Source organism: Psammomys obesus, unplaced genomic scaffold (assembly GCF_907164565.1).
Source record: "Psammomys obesus unplaced genomic scaffold, mPsaObe1.curated_primary_1811, whole genome shotgun sequence".
NCBI classification, from domain to species: Eukaryota; Metazoa; Chordata; class Mammalia; order Rodentia; family Muridae; genus Psammomys; species Psammomys obesus.
The window spans coordinates 4610787-4625629 of record NW_026596057.1 but is presented as its reverse complement, the minus strand read 5'-3'; the positions used below and the strand labels follow the sequence as shown (position 1 = coordinate 4625629).

General features: G+C 40.1%; 1 protein-coding gene across 4 annotated transcripts in view; it reads right to left on the bottom strand.

The window, feature by feature from the left end:
* Window positions 1-14843, bottom strand: part of Pou2f1 (POU class 2 homeobox 1) — a 144585-nt gene that overhangs the window by 10250 nt on the left and 119492 nt on the right. For 2 of the 4 annotated variants that reach the window (XM_055624434.1, XM_055624435.1), the window contains 5 exons: window positions 13436-13615; window positions 10513-10618; window positions 4612-4957; window positions 1952-2040; window positions 288-974 (listed from right to left, as the gene is read on the bottom strand). In XM_055624434.1, the coding sequence (XP_055480409.1) occupies window positions 664-974; window positions 1952-2040; window positions 4612-4957; window positions 10513-10618; window positions 13436-13615 (1032 nt within the window). In that variant the 3' untranslated portion in view covers window positions 288-663. Of the gene's footprint in view, window positions 1-287; window positions 975-1951; window positions 2041-4611; window positions 4958-10512; window positions 10619-13435; window positions 13616-14843 lie in introns of those variants that run through there. The other 2 variants (XM_055624436.1, XR_008722085.1) reach the window with 2 other exon arrangements.

The following is a 14843-nucleotide window of genomic DNA, read 5'->3' as shown; positions in this document are numbered from 1 at the left end:
GAAACAGGATCCAGGAGCAAGAGATAAACATGTCCAATATATATATATATATATATATAAACAATAACAGAGATACAGTAATACAGGCCTGCCTAAATTGTACCAGTTAAGAAAGGAACCCCCAACACAATTGATATGATTATAAACACCTTATGACTTAATGGCCTGCACAACAGACCTATAAAAATGATTTTTTTTTTAAGGAAAAAAAAAAAAAAGAAAGAAAGAAAGAAAGAAAGAAAGAAAGAAAGAAAGAAAGAAAGAAAGAAAGAAAAACAAACCCCTTCCTCTATTGGAACTGGTAACCCACCTTAGCTTGTCATCATGACTGCTGGAAATGATAAGTAGTCCTTTTACTTATTTTTGTCTGTCTGTTTTTGATTTTTTGTTTCTGTTTTTTTTTTTTTTCCTTTTAAATTTTTGGTTAGAAAGTTCTCCAATCCATGAAGCAATCCTGAAAAGACATTGTTTTATTATAAAATTAGGCAAATGTTGTCCTGTCTCTATTGTTTTTTTTTTTTTTTTCTTGTATGTGTATTTTTCTTCTCTCCATGTCTTCCTCATTCTCACAACACGGTGGGAGGAAGCCAATCACACTTGTCAGTTTCTTAGACAGCTGGTAGCCCATCGCCCTGCAGTGACGAAGGCCTGTGGCAGCCCAGCTCACTGTGCCTTGGAGGCGGTGGTGGTGGTGGCAGCAGCCCCGCTGGCAGAGGCTACTGTGAACAGAGAGTTCTGGATGGACTCAGCTGAGGTGGAGGAGGCATGAAGGCTGGCTGTGGGTGCGGAGTTCCCTGTGGAGGCTGCTGCGGCAGAAACCAAGCTTACTGGGTTGCTGGTGAGCAGAGAGAGGTTCTGAGGGTTCAGGAACAGAGGGGCAGTCACGATGTTGGGGGCTCCTCCTGCATTGGCAAATACCAGGTTCCCAGTTGCATCCAGTGACGTTATTGGAAGAGAACCACTAGAAGCAAGAGCTATAGAGGAAGAACAGGAGAAACATTAAATTTCACCCTGAAAAAGTCAAATAACCCATCAGCAAAGTTCTACTCAGCAGCAGGGTGTAGCTCTTGGCTGGTTCTTCCCTTTCCATTATAATGCTACGCTGACACAAACTCAAGTTTATTTATAATTCTGAAGCATCTAAAGAACAGAAAAGTCAATTTAATGAGTATAAGCAAGACAAATTGATAGGGAAAAGTTATGAGAACTGTGTAATCAATCAGTCATGCTTCTATTTTTAAGTGTCAAATTTGTATCATTTACTTACAAGTAAGTGATAAATCCAGTAACTGTATCTTTTCAATGGAACTGATTTAAAACTATCTCCATTCCAAAGACTTCTAAACTGATTGAAATACTAAAAATGTATTTGGCTTTTACCAACTCAACTGCCATTATTTGACAATTTCATATTATTTGAGAATTTCATATAAAATGAAAGCTACCTTTCCAAAGCCTTTAGTCATGAGACAATTTACATGTCACTAATAAATAAAATAAGAAGGCACAATTTAAAAACTGTTTTTTGTACTTCTAGAGGCAGAACACTGGACTCTTACAAATACGCCACCACTCCACACCGTTATCTTCACGTGGGAATGGAACTGGAAAGCTTTACTTGAAGAAGCTAGCCTTGAGACAGGTTAACATCAGTAGGAAAAGAAATCTACCTCCAACTCTATTCACATAAGAAAGTAAAGTCCAGATTTCCTGAAATACACCAAACTATGTATTGTTCTCACAAACTAGCCTATGCGTTCTACAAAGCTTTTTTTTTTTTTTTTTTAAAACAGGGACATCTTGATCCTCAAGAACAATTTAATCAGCATTCAACTCTCTTTCTTCCTCATCTTTATTTCCAGCAAAGCCAGCAGCTTCCACTACACTAGCCAGCCCCTCCCCTCCCCCCAAACACACACACAAAGCAAGAAAAAAAAAAAATGCTACTGACCTTGAATAGTTGCCAGTGTACTGTTGCTCATCAGGGCTGGGCTGAGAGCACCACCCAGAGTTCCCGGATTGAGACTGAGTAAGGCACCTCTGCAAGTGCAAAGGAGAAGTCACTCTACTGCCATGTAGACATACCTATCAGTGTTACACCATCCCCAAACTGATAAAAAACAAAACAAAACAAAACACAACAACAACAACAACAACTTCAGCTTGGGAAACATATGGGATCTTTGTTACTTTTATATGTTTCAGTTAGTGCTTCCAAGTTACTGCTCTTTTGACGCTTACTTGTATAAGCAAGGTTATGGTATACAAGGTTAAAATATACAACTTTTAGCCATTCTGACTTTTCTTCGAATTACTTCATTTATTTTTCTCTAAAAGAAAAAAATTTCCAGGTGGTGGTGGCACACACCTTTAATAATCACAGCATGAGGGAGGCAGAGGCAGGCAGATCTCTGTGAGTTTGAGGCCAGCCTGGTCTACAGAATGAGTTCTAGGATAGCCAAGGGTACACAGAGACACCCTGTCTTGAAAACAAACAAAACAAAACATTAAAAACCAAAAATGCAAAAAACAAAGCAAAACAAAACAACAAAAACCCCAAAAAGAAAGAATAATCCTTTATTTGACAATAAAAATATAACTAGGAAAAATGAAATTAACAGAGACTGATGAATGGTAACGAAACTGGTACAAATACATAATGAAATTTTATTTATCAGGTAAATGGACAGAGCTGGAAAACGTTATACTAAGTGACTAACCCAGGCCAGAATTACAAGCGCTGCATGGTATCTTTCATATGTGACTCTTAGGTTTGACTCTTTGGTTTATATGTTTAACTTAAGAGTATTTGTAAGTCAGAAATCCTAAAGGGCCCATGAGAGGAGAAGACAGGAGGTCTTAATGGATGGGGGACAGAGTAGAATGCATGTGGTAATGATAAGAGGAGGGGTACTGGTGATTAAAGCAGAGATAGTGATAAGGGATGGAAGCAGAGAAGGCAGGTCAACAAAAATGAATAATGTATGAAAAATCCTCATGGAAACCTATGTATATGCTAATCAAGGGATCCTATATGGGTGGACAATGTTGTTCCCAGAAGACACAGACTATTACATAAAAATCTCAGTACCACACATGGGATACCTCTCTACAAGTTATTGGTTGAGGATGTTCTAGAGACCAGTCCCCTAGAAATAGAAACAAAATAAAACAAAAACACTACAGGCTATTGCCACTGCTCTAGGTTGTCCATCATAACTAAACAGTAAGATCTTACTGAAGACACAGGTACTTTGGTTGCAGGACATAGAAAAATCAATCTGAAACTGACCAGGAAACTTCCTCCCTGCCGGCTAGCTTTCATAGTACTAGGAGGTGCTATACAGGCATCCGGGAGAGAAAAGGCATCAAAAGTCTTATACAATGCTAGATCCTGTATGTAATAATACTGACCAACCAGGCAAGATGTGTCTACTAGTACAACAGTGGTATGTTAGTTCTAGGGGTAAACAACTGGTTTCTGATTTGATCTGAGGCCTATTCATAGAAAAGAACTGATGCCTGGTACTGTAAATACAGTCCAAAGCCAATGGATGGTGAGGCCATGGGCCAAGAGGTGGGAGGTGGGGCAGATACTGACTATTGTTCTGTCAGTTGATCATAGGTAAACTGCCTTCTGAGAATTTATGTTAATATCCACAGATCTATGACGCTTTCAACCTGGGTCAGAAGTTTCTTATTGCAGTGTGCAATAATCAATCCAGACTCATAACTGGTCAAATTGATGAGAACTGTTGGCTCTGTACTTGAAATAGGACATCCCATTCAGCCCCATCTCCCCAGTATCAAGACTCAGGGAACATTGAGGAAAATGTTCTTCAGGGTAGAAAGGATACAAGGACTGGAGGCTGAGGAGTATTGTGAAATGTTGTCTTCAAGGCATGACATGGCATTTGCGTTCAATGAATGTAGAGCAGGTGTGTTACATTCATTGAATGCAAAGATTCCAGGGTAGATGGGGCAAGGGCTCATGAGGCCTCACCTCTAGCTGAGGAGCTACTGGCACATGATGGCTGCTGGAAGAGGGAGAATGACTTTTCTTTGGGGGTCTCAACACTAGTAGGTCAGTCATGCTCCATGGATGCCTCTACTCTCATATGCACATAGGCAGCAATGATTAGACTGGCTAATTGAAGGAAAAAAAAAAAAAAAGACATGAAACATGAAGTTTTGTGTGTGTGTAGCTTGGGAAGAGTAGGGATATGATCAAAATACATTGAATACATTTATGAAATGTCAGAGAAAAACCTATATGAAAAATATATGAGATATTCCTTTACTGTAAGTTTTATCTGTTTTTGAGAATTAGAATGTAGATAAGCTACACTTTAATGAAGAAAGCTTAAGCATAGGAATTCTGAGCTTTTTTCCTGGCTCTATCACTGAGTCAGTTACTCAGAGTCTCAGTTTTGTGTCATCATGTGGAAATGATAGTGTAGCTACTCAGAAACCTAAGTTCAAACCTATAATCTGAGCAGCCCCTCTCAGATTTGCTTTTCATCTAAGAATGTGATGAAAAATTTTCCCTATGAGTTGCAGGGAAAAGCTCTAGTTCTGCTTTGGTTAAAACGGAAAGGGGAAGCTCCTTACCCAGCAGCAAACTGTGAGGGTGCCATCAGGCCTGGGTTGAGTCCTGCAGCAGCAGCCATAGCAGCAAGACTGGCATTTGCTGGCAACTGTGCAGCTCCTTGAAGAGCAGCAGCAGCTGCTGTTTGCAAACCGGATGCTGTCACCATCACCTGGCTGGCTCCAAGAGGGGAGGGGAGAGGCGTGGAGGTGGTCTGTGTTGTGGTGGTCTCGCTGGCACTAGAGGCCTCAGAGGTGGAGGCTGAGGCAGAAGGAGAGGGACTCAAAGAGGGGGACGTGACTGCTGAGGAAGCAGGGGGTGCTGTGGAAATCACGGTGGTTGTGTTGTTGGACGTGCTGTCTGTAGTGCCTGAAAAGAGAACCGGATTAGAAAACAGCTTTTTGTAATTGGGTTTGGAAAACTAGTCACTTCATTCAGTATCTAGAACCAAGGGAACGATTAACCTACAATCTATTAGTCCTTAATTTGTTCTTTTTTTAAAAAAAGTTAAACCAGCTTAGCATTTCTTAATCATAATCTTAATCATAAAAAAATTAAAGTCAAGGCTATGAGTCCTACTTTAAGAGACAAAAGCAATAACACAACTTTGAAATAAGTAACAGTTCTTCCCCCTCACCCCCAATAACAATTGTCTATTAAAAATAAATAAACAAACAAAAGGCAAATGAGGGGCTGGAGATGGCTCGGTGTTTGAGTGTACTGGCTGCTCTTGTGGAGGGAGGCTCATAACCATCGGTAGCTCTGGCGCCAGGGGACTTGATGTCCTTTTCTGGACACCAGACACACATGTGGTGAGTAGACATGCATGTAGGCAAAACACACATATTAAAAACAAAAACAAGAAAACCCCCAAAGAAATCTTAAAAATCCAAATAAAGCATGGTGGTGCACACCTTCAATCCAGCACCTGAGAGGCAGAGACAGAGACAGACAGAACTCTATGAGGTTGAGGCCAGCCTGGTCTACATGGAGGGCTGGAAGCCAGTCAGGCCTACAAAGTGAGACCCTGCCTAAAACAAAACAAAACAACGACAAAACCAAAATCATTTTAGTATTTCTTATTATCTAGTAGATTTGCGGTATATATGCAAATCTATGCACACCTTGATTTGAAATAGCCTTGTTTCAAATGTTCAAAAGCCACAAGTGGTTAGTGAATGCTATAGTGCAGACATATAGCGGGTTTAAAATTTGTGGAGGTTGGCAAGCTGGAGTCTAAAGGAAAGAATATTTTAAAGAATGTGGCCATTCACGACCCAGTAAGGGATCTACTAATGTAAAACATAAAGAGCAAGGCCTCTAATTCCAGACATCAGTAAATGCTTGTCCTGTTTTTCTTTTCCTCCTGCCCCTCTACTCTTTTTGGTCAATTTGATAAAAGTCATTCAGGAAGAGAAAACCTCAATTGAGAAAATGCCTCTACCTGATGGATCTGTGGGTAAGCCTGTGATTGATGTAGGAGGGATCTGTGCACTGAGGGTGTTGCCACCACTCCTCCCCCCCCCTCCCCGGCAGGTAGTTCTGAATGGTATAAAAAAGCAGACTGAGCAAAGCCACGAGGAATGAGCTAGTAAGCAGTATTCCTCCATGGCCTCTGCATTGGTTCCTGTCTTGAGTTTCTGCACTATTTTCTATCAATGATGGACTGTAAACTGGAATAAACATCTTTCTCTCCAAGTTGCTTTTGGTCATGGTGTTTTATCACAGCAACAGAAACCCTAACTAAGTCAATACTACCTTACAAAAATAAAACAATAAACAAAAAACCAACAACCTCCCCTAAAAAAAAAAAAAAAAAAAAAAAAACCAAAAGAGGTAGCCAGAATTTAACTTAGTGAAACTCAGCATGTCTTAGCATATAATGAACCATAGATAAATAGAAAATAAAAACCTAGTGAGAACTCAAAAAGGACAAAAACATACATAAGCAATCCTTTAAAATTTCCATACTGCGATGCTACTACGATGTATACAAGATTTTCAATGTACTGTAAGAAACAGTTTTTGCTGCAGAAGATCCCTGCCATGTAAGAGCTTCAACACACTTAAGTACCTCTGCTGTACTAACACTTACAACCCTGCCCTCTTTGCTTTCTCTGCCCAGTTTCCCTCATGAGACACTGGGAGAACTTAGACCATCTAAATGGTCTAAGCACTGCCTGCTTCCTATACCTCTACAATGGTATAAAGGTTGCTTGTCATCTCCAAAGGTTTATTGCTAGTAAGAAAACAATTCACTCGTGTTTTTGTCCTTCCCCAAAGTAAATCTCGTTTTCCACCCTTTTCTTTTTTGAACAGCTTATTGATGTATGATTTATATGTCATAAAACTTGCCCAGTTTACGTGTGAAGTTCAATACCTTTTATCTATTTCCAGAATTTCTTAATTACCACACAATCCAGACTAGCACTTGCACCACCAAAGAAAGGTCTCCCGTGCTTGCTTGTTGTCATTTCCCAAGCCTACTGTCTCTGTCTCCATAGATCTACATTTTTTTTTTGACATTTCACATACACGGAATTGAACAATCTGTGATTTTGTGCATCTTAGGCTGTTAATTTTGGTTCTGCTACACTGAAGCAGGAGCCAGCACTTTGCTTTTTGAGAATGAATTCTATTCAATGGCACAGATATGCTGTGTGAGCTTCAGCTTGTTTCCAGTTCAGGGCTATTATAAATATGCACACACATGTAAGAGTTATGGTGTTAATGTTTTCATCTTTTCTTGAGGAAACCACTTCACTGGGTGATAGACTTATATTTTTAACTTACAAAGAAAATGCTAAAGTGACTTCCACAGCGACTATGCCACTTTACATTCCCACAAACCACGCAATACGAACAGCAATTTCTCTGACCCTTTATCCTCATCTATCTTTGACTGTAGGCATCCTATAAAGTATGTTTTTAATTTTCCTAACAAACAACACTGCTGAGCACCTTTGCCTATGTTGTTTTTCACTTTTGTACTTTCTTCGGTAAAGTATCTACTTAAATTTTCTGGGCCATATTTTTACTACTGAGTTTTCAGAAATTTTCCAAATATAACTGTTTAAAAGACACGTGCTTTATTACAAACATTTTCTTCCAGTCTTTGTCTTGCGTTTCCATTTTCCCCAAAAGACTTTACTTTGATGAAACTCAATTCATTATCTTAAAATTTTTAAGTATGTGTGTGGGCCATGTACGCTGAAGAGGACACTGAATTCCCTGGAGCTGGAATTACAGGTGGTTGAGAACCACTCACTGTAGGTGCTGGGAACTGAACTCAGGTACTCTGAAAGTACAGCAAGTGCTTTTGACTGCGGGGCTATGTCTCTAGTATTGTCCCCCCCCCCCTTTTCAAATAGCCTATACTGTGGGTGTTTTATCTATAAGCCCTTTGCAGTACAAAGACATGAAAACTGTTTCTTACTATTTCCTAGAAGTTCTATGGATACATTCAAGCATCTGACCCAATTTAGGTTTTGTGCCTGGAACAAGATAAGAACCTAAAATAGTCTTTGTGTATTTTGACATCCAACTGTTCCAGAAGTGTTTGTTAGGGACTTTTTTCCCTATTGGATTGTCTTAGCTTTTTGTCAAAAATTAAGAGAAAAATCAATGTTTTTTTTTTTTTTCTTTTATTTCCTGGACTGACAGCTTTGTTTCATATAATCTATTTTATGAAGAGTTTAATCTTGCCTTGAGTACATGTATCTTTATAATCAGCTTTGAAATCTGCTAAGAGTATCCAAGTTTATTCTTCTCAAGTCCTTTTCATATAGATTTTTAAATAGACCCCTTTAATATTTATTTTAAAATGAGTTTAATTTATGTATTATAATTATGACTGTTGAATCAGAAAGAAATAAATTAAGCCAGGGACAGACAAGTGTCATTTTAAGAATGCTGAAATGTAAGACACCTCTTAGAATTTAATTTCAGGCTGGTGACATCACAGTAAAGTACTTGTCATATAAACACAAACACTCAAGTTCTATTCCCAGAAAGCATAAAATAGGCAGAATGTGGGTTCTGGGGAGTAAGCACAGGTTCTCATGTGAGTGGGACAAGCATTTTAATGACTGAACCATGTCACCAGAACAAAAAAAAGTCTATGACCTAGAATTTAAGGCTCCTACAGCAGGCACAAGTAGACTGGGGGTAGTGCCCGCTGGACATTATAATTCATGAACTTCTTTTAAGTTACTAAAAACTGTGTGCATTCCTATTTTATGAGAGGAAATTCTCAATGAGGCCTAACCATCAAGGGGTCACAAAGAACTGTTTAGATTACATTAAAAACCTAACATTTGCTAATGGCTTAGAAACACAATATGAAGCCATCCACTGAACTTTACAGAATGTCAGGTCGCAGAACTGAAGAGATATTATGAACTTAAAAAACAAATTAAACAAACAAACAACAAAGTGTCCAATTCTAGGCTAAGTAAATTTGATCATGAAATATCATCAAGCAATCTAATGGCTTACTAGCATGTAATAAATAATTAGCATAGCTTGTGTATTATGTCTCACAAAAGCAAAACATTTGGTAACAATGCTGTATCATTTTAAATGCTTTGGGAAAATTTCTTCTAGGAGGCCAAAGGAAGACTTGTTTACCCAATTTCCAATGAGTGTAACAGGCAATAAGCTGGCCATCACAAAGAACACAGCACTTAGCTCTTCAGAAGTACAAAGGCTATGGGAAGATGTGTAAAAACAGATGTGTGTAACATGAGTAAAGGACAATGCTAACTTCCTGGAGAAGAAGTGTTTCCAAGAACTGAAATACAAGCTAGAGCAGGTCACCAATGTCCCACCAGCAGGTGAATATCACACCAAGAACTGAGCTCTACAGTGGACACTTCAAGAGGCAGGATTTATTTACAATGGTATGGAGGCTGACCATGTGTTGGGTGCGGTGGGCAAAGGTCTAAGGAGAGAAGTGCAGAATACAACTGATGAATTTGTATGTTTCTTTGACTGTAAAAAGCCATTACTATTGATGGTTTGTGAAGAAATCACTTAAATAAAAGATGTTTAAAAGATAAGTCTGGAAATAATTACGGAGATGGACTGTTAGAAGAACAATTTTAAAAAGCTATACTCCCCCCCCCCCCCCCCCCGGGGCATGGTGGGGCACACCTTTAATCCTAGCACTTAGGGGTAGAAGCAGGTGGGTTCTGAGTTCAAAGCCAGGCTGGTCTACAAAGTGAGTTCCAGGTCAGCCAGAACCCCATCTTTTAAAAAAAAGGGCACTAGTATGGCCAGCTCAAATTCAAGTGTGTACACACACACACACACACACACACACACACACACACACACGTAAGTGGAGCTCCTCTTTGAGCCAGATGGAGACTAACAACTAACTGGTCACGGTGCAGAGAACAGGAGACTAAGGAGTGCTCAGCCCTAAAGGGACATCTACATCACACCCTCTCTTCCAAAGATCACAGAGAGAGAGAGAGAGAGCACACGAGAGGGTGAGAGCACATGTATGTTTGCATGTATGTAGGAAGATGCCTGTGGAGGCCTGAAATTGATGCTGAGTATCCTCCCTGGTTGCTCTCGACTTTATTTATCAAGGCAGGGTCTCTTACTGAATTTGGAACATACCACTTTGGCTAGCCTATCAGTTTGTTCTGAGGAATCCCTTTGCCTACTACCCCAAGATTATGACTATGGATGGGTTAATAAGCTTATTTGGGTTTTAAGTGTGTACACTGTATCTTAACTCTAGTCTTCATAATTATGTTCACTGAGCAATCTCCATAGACTCCCTAGACATACATTTTTTAAAAAACAACCCACAACCAATTCATATCTTAAGATGGCGCCTTCATGATTTAACAAGTCTTCACAGAAGCCTAACTGGCAGTGTGTTTAATAGCCTGTGAGTTGGTTTTGCTTACCTGTAAGAGAGAGATTAGTTACTGCAGCACTGGTTAAGGGAAGGACAGGGTTGACTGTGAGGGTAGTCGCTGTACTGCTTGTCACAAGGCTTGGAGTGGTTGCCACCTAGAGGTCAGACAAGAAAGGATGCATGTGGCACAATCAGACCGTAAATAGTCCTTAAATGTGAATAATGCTGAGTCAGACAGACTCTAAATCAGTTAAAAATGGCATAAAAATTGTCAACATCACCTAAACAAGAGAACCATCTGATAACATCTGTGCTTCTATTGCTTTTACCTTTGGTTTTGTGGAAGCAGGACTGCCCCTTCCTTCCTTCCTTCCTTCCTTCCTTCCTTCCTTCCTTCCTTCCTTCCTTCCTTCCTTCCTTCCTTCCTTCTTCCCACCCTTCCTCTCTCTTCCTTCCAAACAGGGTTTCTCTGTGTAGCCATGGATGTCCTGGAATGCTCTGTAAAGCAGGCTAGACTTAAATTCAGAGATCTGCCTGCAAGTCTGCCTCTCAGGTACTGGGATTAAAGGAGCAGGACATCACCGACTAGCAGATTAACATTCTTCCGGCCAGACATAGTGGCGCATGCCTTTAGTCCCAGCACTTGGGAGGCAGAGGCAGGCAGATCTCTAAATTCAAGGCCAGCCTGGTCTACAGATCAAGTTCCAAGACAGCTAGGGATACACAGAAAAAACTTGTTTTAAAAACCACAACAAACCGAACAAACCTTACTATGTAACTGTGGCTGGCCTAGAACTCACTATGTTAACCAGACTGGCCTTTAATACAAAGATCCTGAGTCCTGAGATTAAAGGTGTGTGCCGTTATTGGAGTCAAGGACCTGTGGCTAGACAGACCAAGGTGCAATTCGAGAACCTCGCATTCCTCTGCTTAATGGACATAGTGTAAAACGAGCTCCTAGAGATTGATTGCTACAGAGCAGTGCATTTCTCAGCTTCCATCAGAAGAGCTCCTCCTTGAACCAGATAGAGATTAACACACAGGCTCACTGGTCACGGTGCAGAGAAAGGGACATGTGCAGACCTAAAAGGGACATCTACATCACATCCTTTCTTCTTAAGGCTCAGGGATCCTTGCAGAAGAGGGGGAGGGAAAGTTCTAAGAGCCAGGGAAGATGGATGATTACAGGGAAACTTCTTGTGACCCAGAAGGGTACCCACTGCACATATGAACTCTCAACAGTTGTGACAGCACGTCCAAGACCCAGAAAAGCTCAAGCCAGACAAAATTCCAGCATGAAACGGGGAGGCTCCAAAATCTAGCTGTGGAACTCCTGGCAACTGACAACAGTTGAGAGCAGGAGAGCCAGTTTTCTTCAAATTGTGGCCACTGGTCAGTCAATCACACCCTAGTGGATGGCCATACACATAAGAGGACATGAGCACAGAACTTGAACTTGATGGGTTAAAAAAAACAAAACAAAAAAACCTCACAAGTTGTGTATGTGTGTGTTTGGAGCTGTAGGAATTGGGGAAGGGGAATACAATTCCTTGCAGGTTTTTGAAGTATTATAATAAATATTCTATGGTTTTGTAAGAAACTGCCTTCTTTCTATGACAGCTAAGCCTAAAAAATAAAACAGTTATCTACCCAAAACAAAACTGCTATCTAATGACTACAATTTTTCTAACTACATCAACTTTAAAACTAAAACCTTACCATTTAATAAACCATAACCTTCACTTAATAAATAACACTGGCCTTAGTGTAAAGAAACCTTGTGGAGCCTGGTATGGTGCAACATGCCTTTAATTCCAGCATTTGGGAAGCAGAGGGCAGGTAGATCTCTGAATTCCAGGCTAGTCTGGTGTTCATAGTGAATTCAGGTCAGCCACGGATACAAACAGAAACTCTATCTCAAAAAACTAAGGGAGGATGGGAGGAGGCTGTAGTGTGGAATAATACTAAAAAAATAAGCAGATTAACAAAAACAAGAGGAACATAAATGCAGACTCAACAATCAGTCCTTCTTTTGAAGCCTGTCTGGCATCATGGCAGTGATCTACAATTATCCTAAAAGGAAGAAAAGATATATCAGGGAGTCCTGTGACCTCTTCTATCTAGGAATAATGTTCTAATGCAAATAATGGCAGAAGTGACTTAATAAGGCTCCATATGAAGGCCAACCTACTGTCCAAGAGTGAAGATCTGAGATGACTATTCACACTTGAGAATTACTGTCACTTAATCATGTAAGTTTACTAAAATGGGCTTTAGGACTGAACAGCAATAAAGAAGGAAAATAAGATGTTTCTCCCAAGTAATTGGAATCAGGAGTAAACCTACCATTATCGTTACAGTATAACCTTATTAGCCACAGATGAAAATGCAAAGACACAGAATTCAAATCGCTTACTTCCAAAAGTATAGGAAACCAGTAAGTTCTGGGGTTCACAATGAGAGACTTCATAATTTTGGAAACATTTAAAGTATAGACATTTTAATATATTTTCAACATGTATGCTACACACACAGACAGTCACACAAATCCTTAACTGTTGTAGTTTGAATAAGGATACTTCCCTAGGTTCCTATGTTTAGTCCCTGGTCCCCAGTTAGTGAACTGTTGGGAAGGATTAGGGGTGTGGCCTTGCTGGAGGAGGTGTGTCACTGGGGATGGGCTTGGAGGTTTCAAAAGCCCATGCCATTCTCAGCCTCTCTCTGCCTCCCACTTAAGGATCAACATGTGAGTTCTCTGCTGTTCCTATGCTCCACCATCAATGGACCCACCCTCTGAAATTGTAAGCTAATATTAAATGCTTTCTTTAATAAGTTGCTGTGGTCATTCATGATGTCTAACCACAGGAATAGAAAACTAAGACAACCATTACAAAATGAGTTGACTGCATAGGCTATTTATAAGACTAAAAATTAGCCCTTGAAGAGTTTGTCTGTTCCATATCCATTCTTACCAGTGAGGTTGGGCTGGGGAAAATTGCTTTGATAGGTGAGCTGCTGGTCCCACCACTGCTTGGTGGGTTGATTCTTTTTTCCTTCTGGCGGCGGTTACAAAACCAGACACGAATCACCTCCTTTTCCATATTGAGCTGTTCAGCAATCAAGGTGATATCTTCCGAGGTAGGCTTTTGATTCTAAGAGAGGAAAAAAAAAATTTTTTTTTTTTTTTTTTTTATATATTTGCCATACTGGAGACTCAATTCAGGGACAAGTGCTCTACATTTGAATTACATCCTAGCCCTGGAGTATTTTTTTCTTCTTTTTAAAAAAAGATTTATTTTGTTATGTGTTATGAGTGTTTTGTCTACATGTATACAGAGTGACCTCAGAGGCCAGAAAACAGTACCAAATCTCCTGGACCTCTGTAATTACAGATGGTTGTGAGCCACCACATGGGTGTTAGGAATAAAACCTGGGTCTTATGTAGACCAGGCTGACCTCAAATTACAGATATCCACCTGCCTCTGCCTCTGCCTCCTGAGGGTTGAGACTAAAGGCATGTGTCACCACTGTCCCACTTTTGTTATTTTACTTTTGTTTTGTTTTCTGAGACAGGGTTTCTCTGTGTAGCCTGTCTGTCCTGGAACCCATTTTATAGACTAGGCCAGCCTTGAACTCACAGAGATCTACCTACCTCTATTTTCCAGGTGCTGGGAATTAGAATACCTCTGCTGGCTATAATCCATTAATCTTAAAGTTAACAAATGAACACAGCCTTCCACACTACTAGGAAGGTGTGAGCCTCTCAGTGCTTTATGCACACTATCTAACTGGATCTCATACTATGTTTCTGAGTCAGGAAAGAAGGTGATTTCATAGGTGCAGAAACTTCATTGTGAAATCAAGTGATGTGCCCCACCACACCTTTAATAAGAAGGGAAGCGAAGAAAGACTCCTGACTCATTGTTTCCTCAAGTAAACAGCTCTTTCTGAATTAGAAATCAATTGTTTTTGTTGGAAGTCCATGTCTTTCTTTAAGCAGATTATCTGTTGAATTAACTTGACCTATGCAACAGGACATTCAAGGTCTCTAGTGTTGTGCCCTAAACTACCATTTTAGGCATAAAGACACTAAAATTCAGCCACCTAACCCACTAGTATTTTTTCTGGACAGGCGCAGTTTCCTCTAGAGGCCTATGATCATGAAACTGCCCTGCTTGAGGTACTTTTCTCCCACCTTTTTCAGTCTGTAGGACAAGTTCCTATGCTCCCAACCAAATACGTTATTAGAACCAGGTCTCTCTTGAGTCCTACAGTACTAAAGTGTCAATATTACAGCATCTTACTTCCTCCCTTTTAAAGTGCCCAACAGGTGGAGAAAGACAAGGTCATGTTTTAATATCTACAGTCCCTAACAGTAAG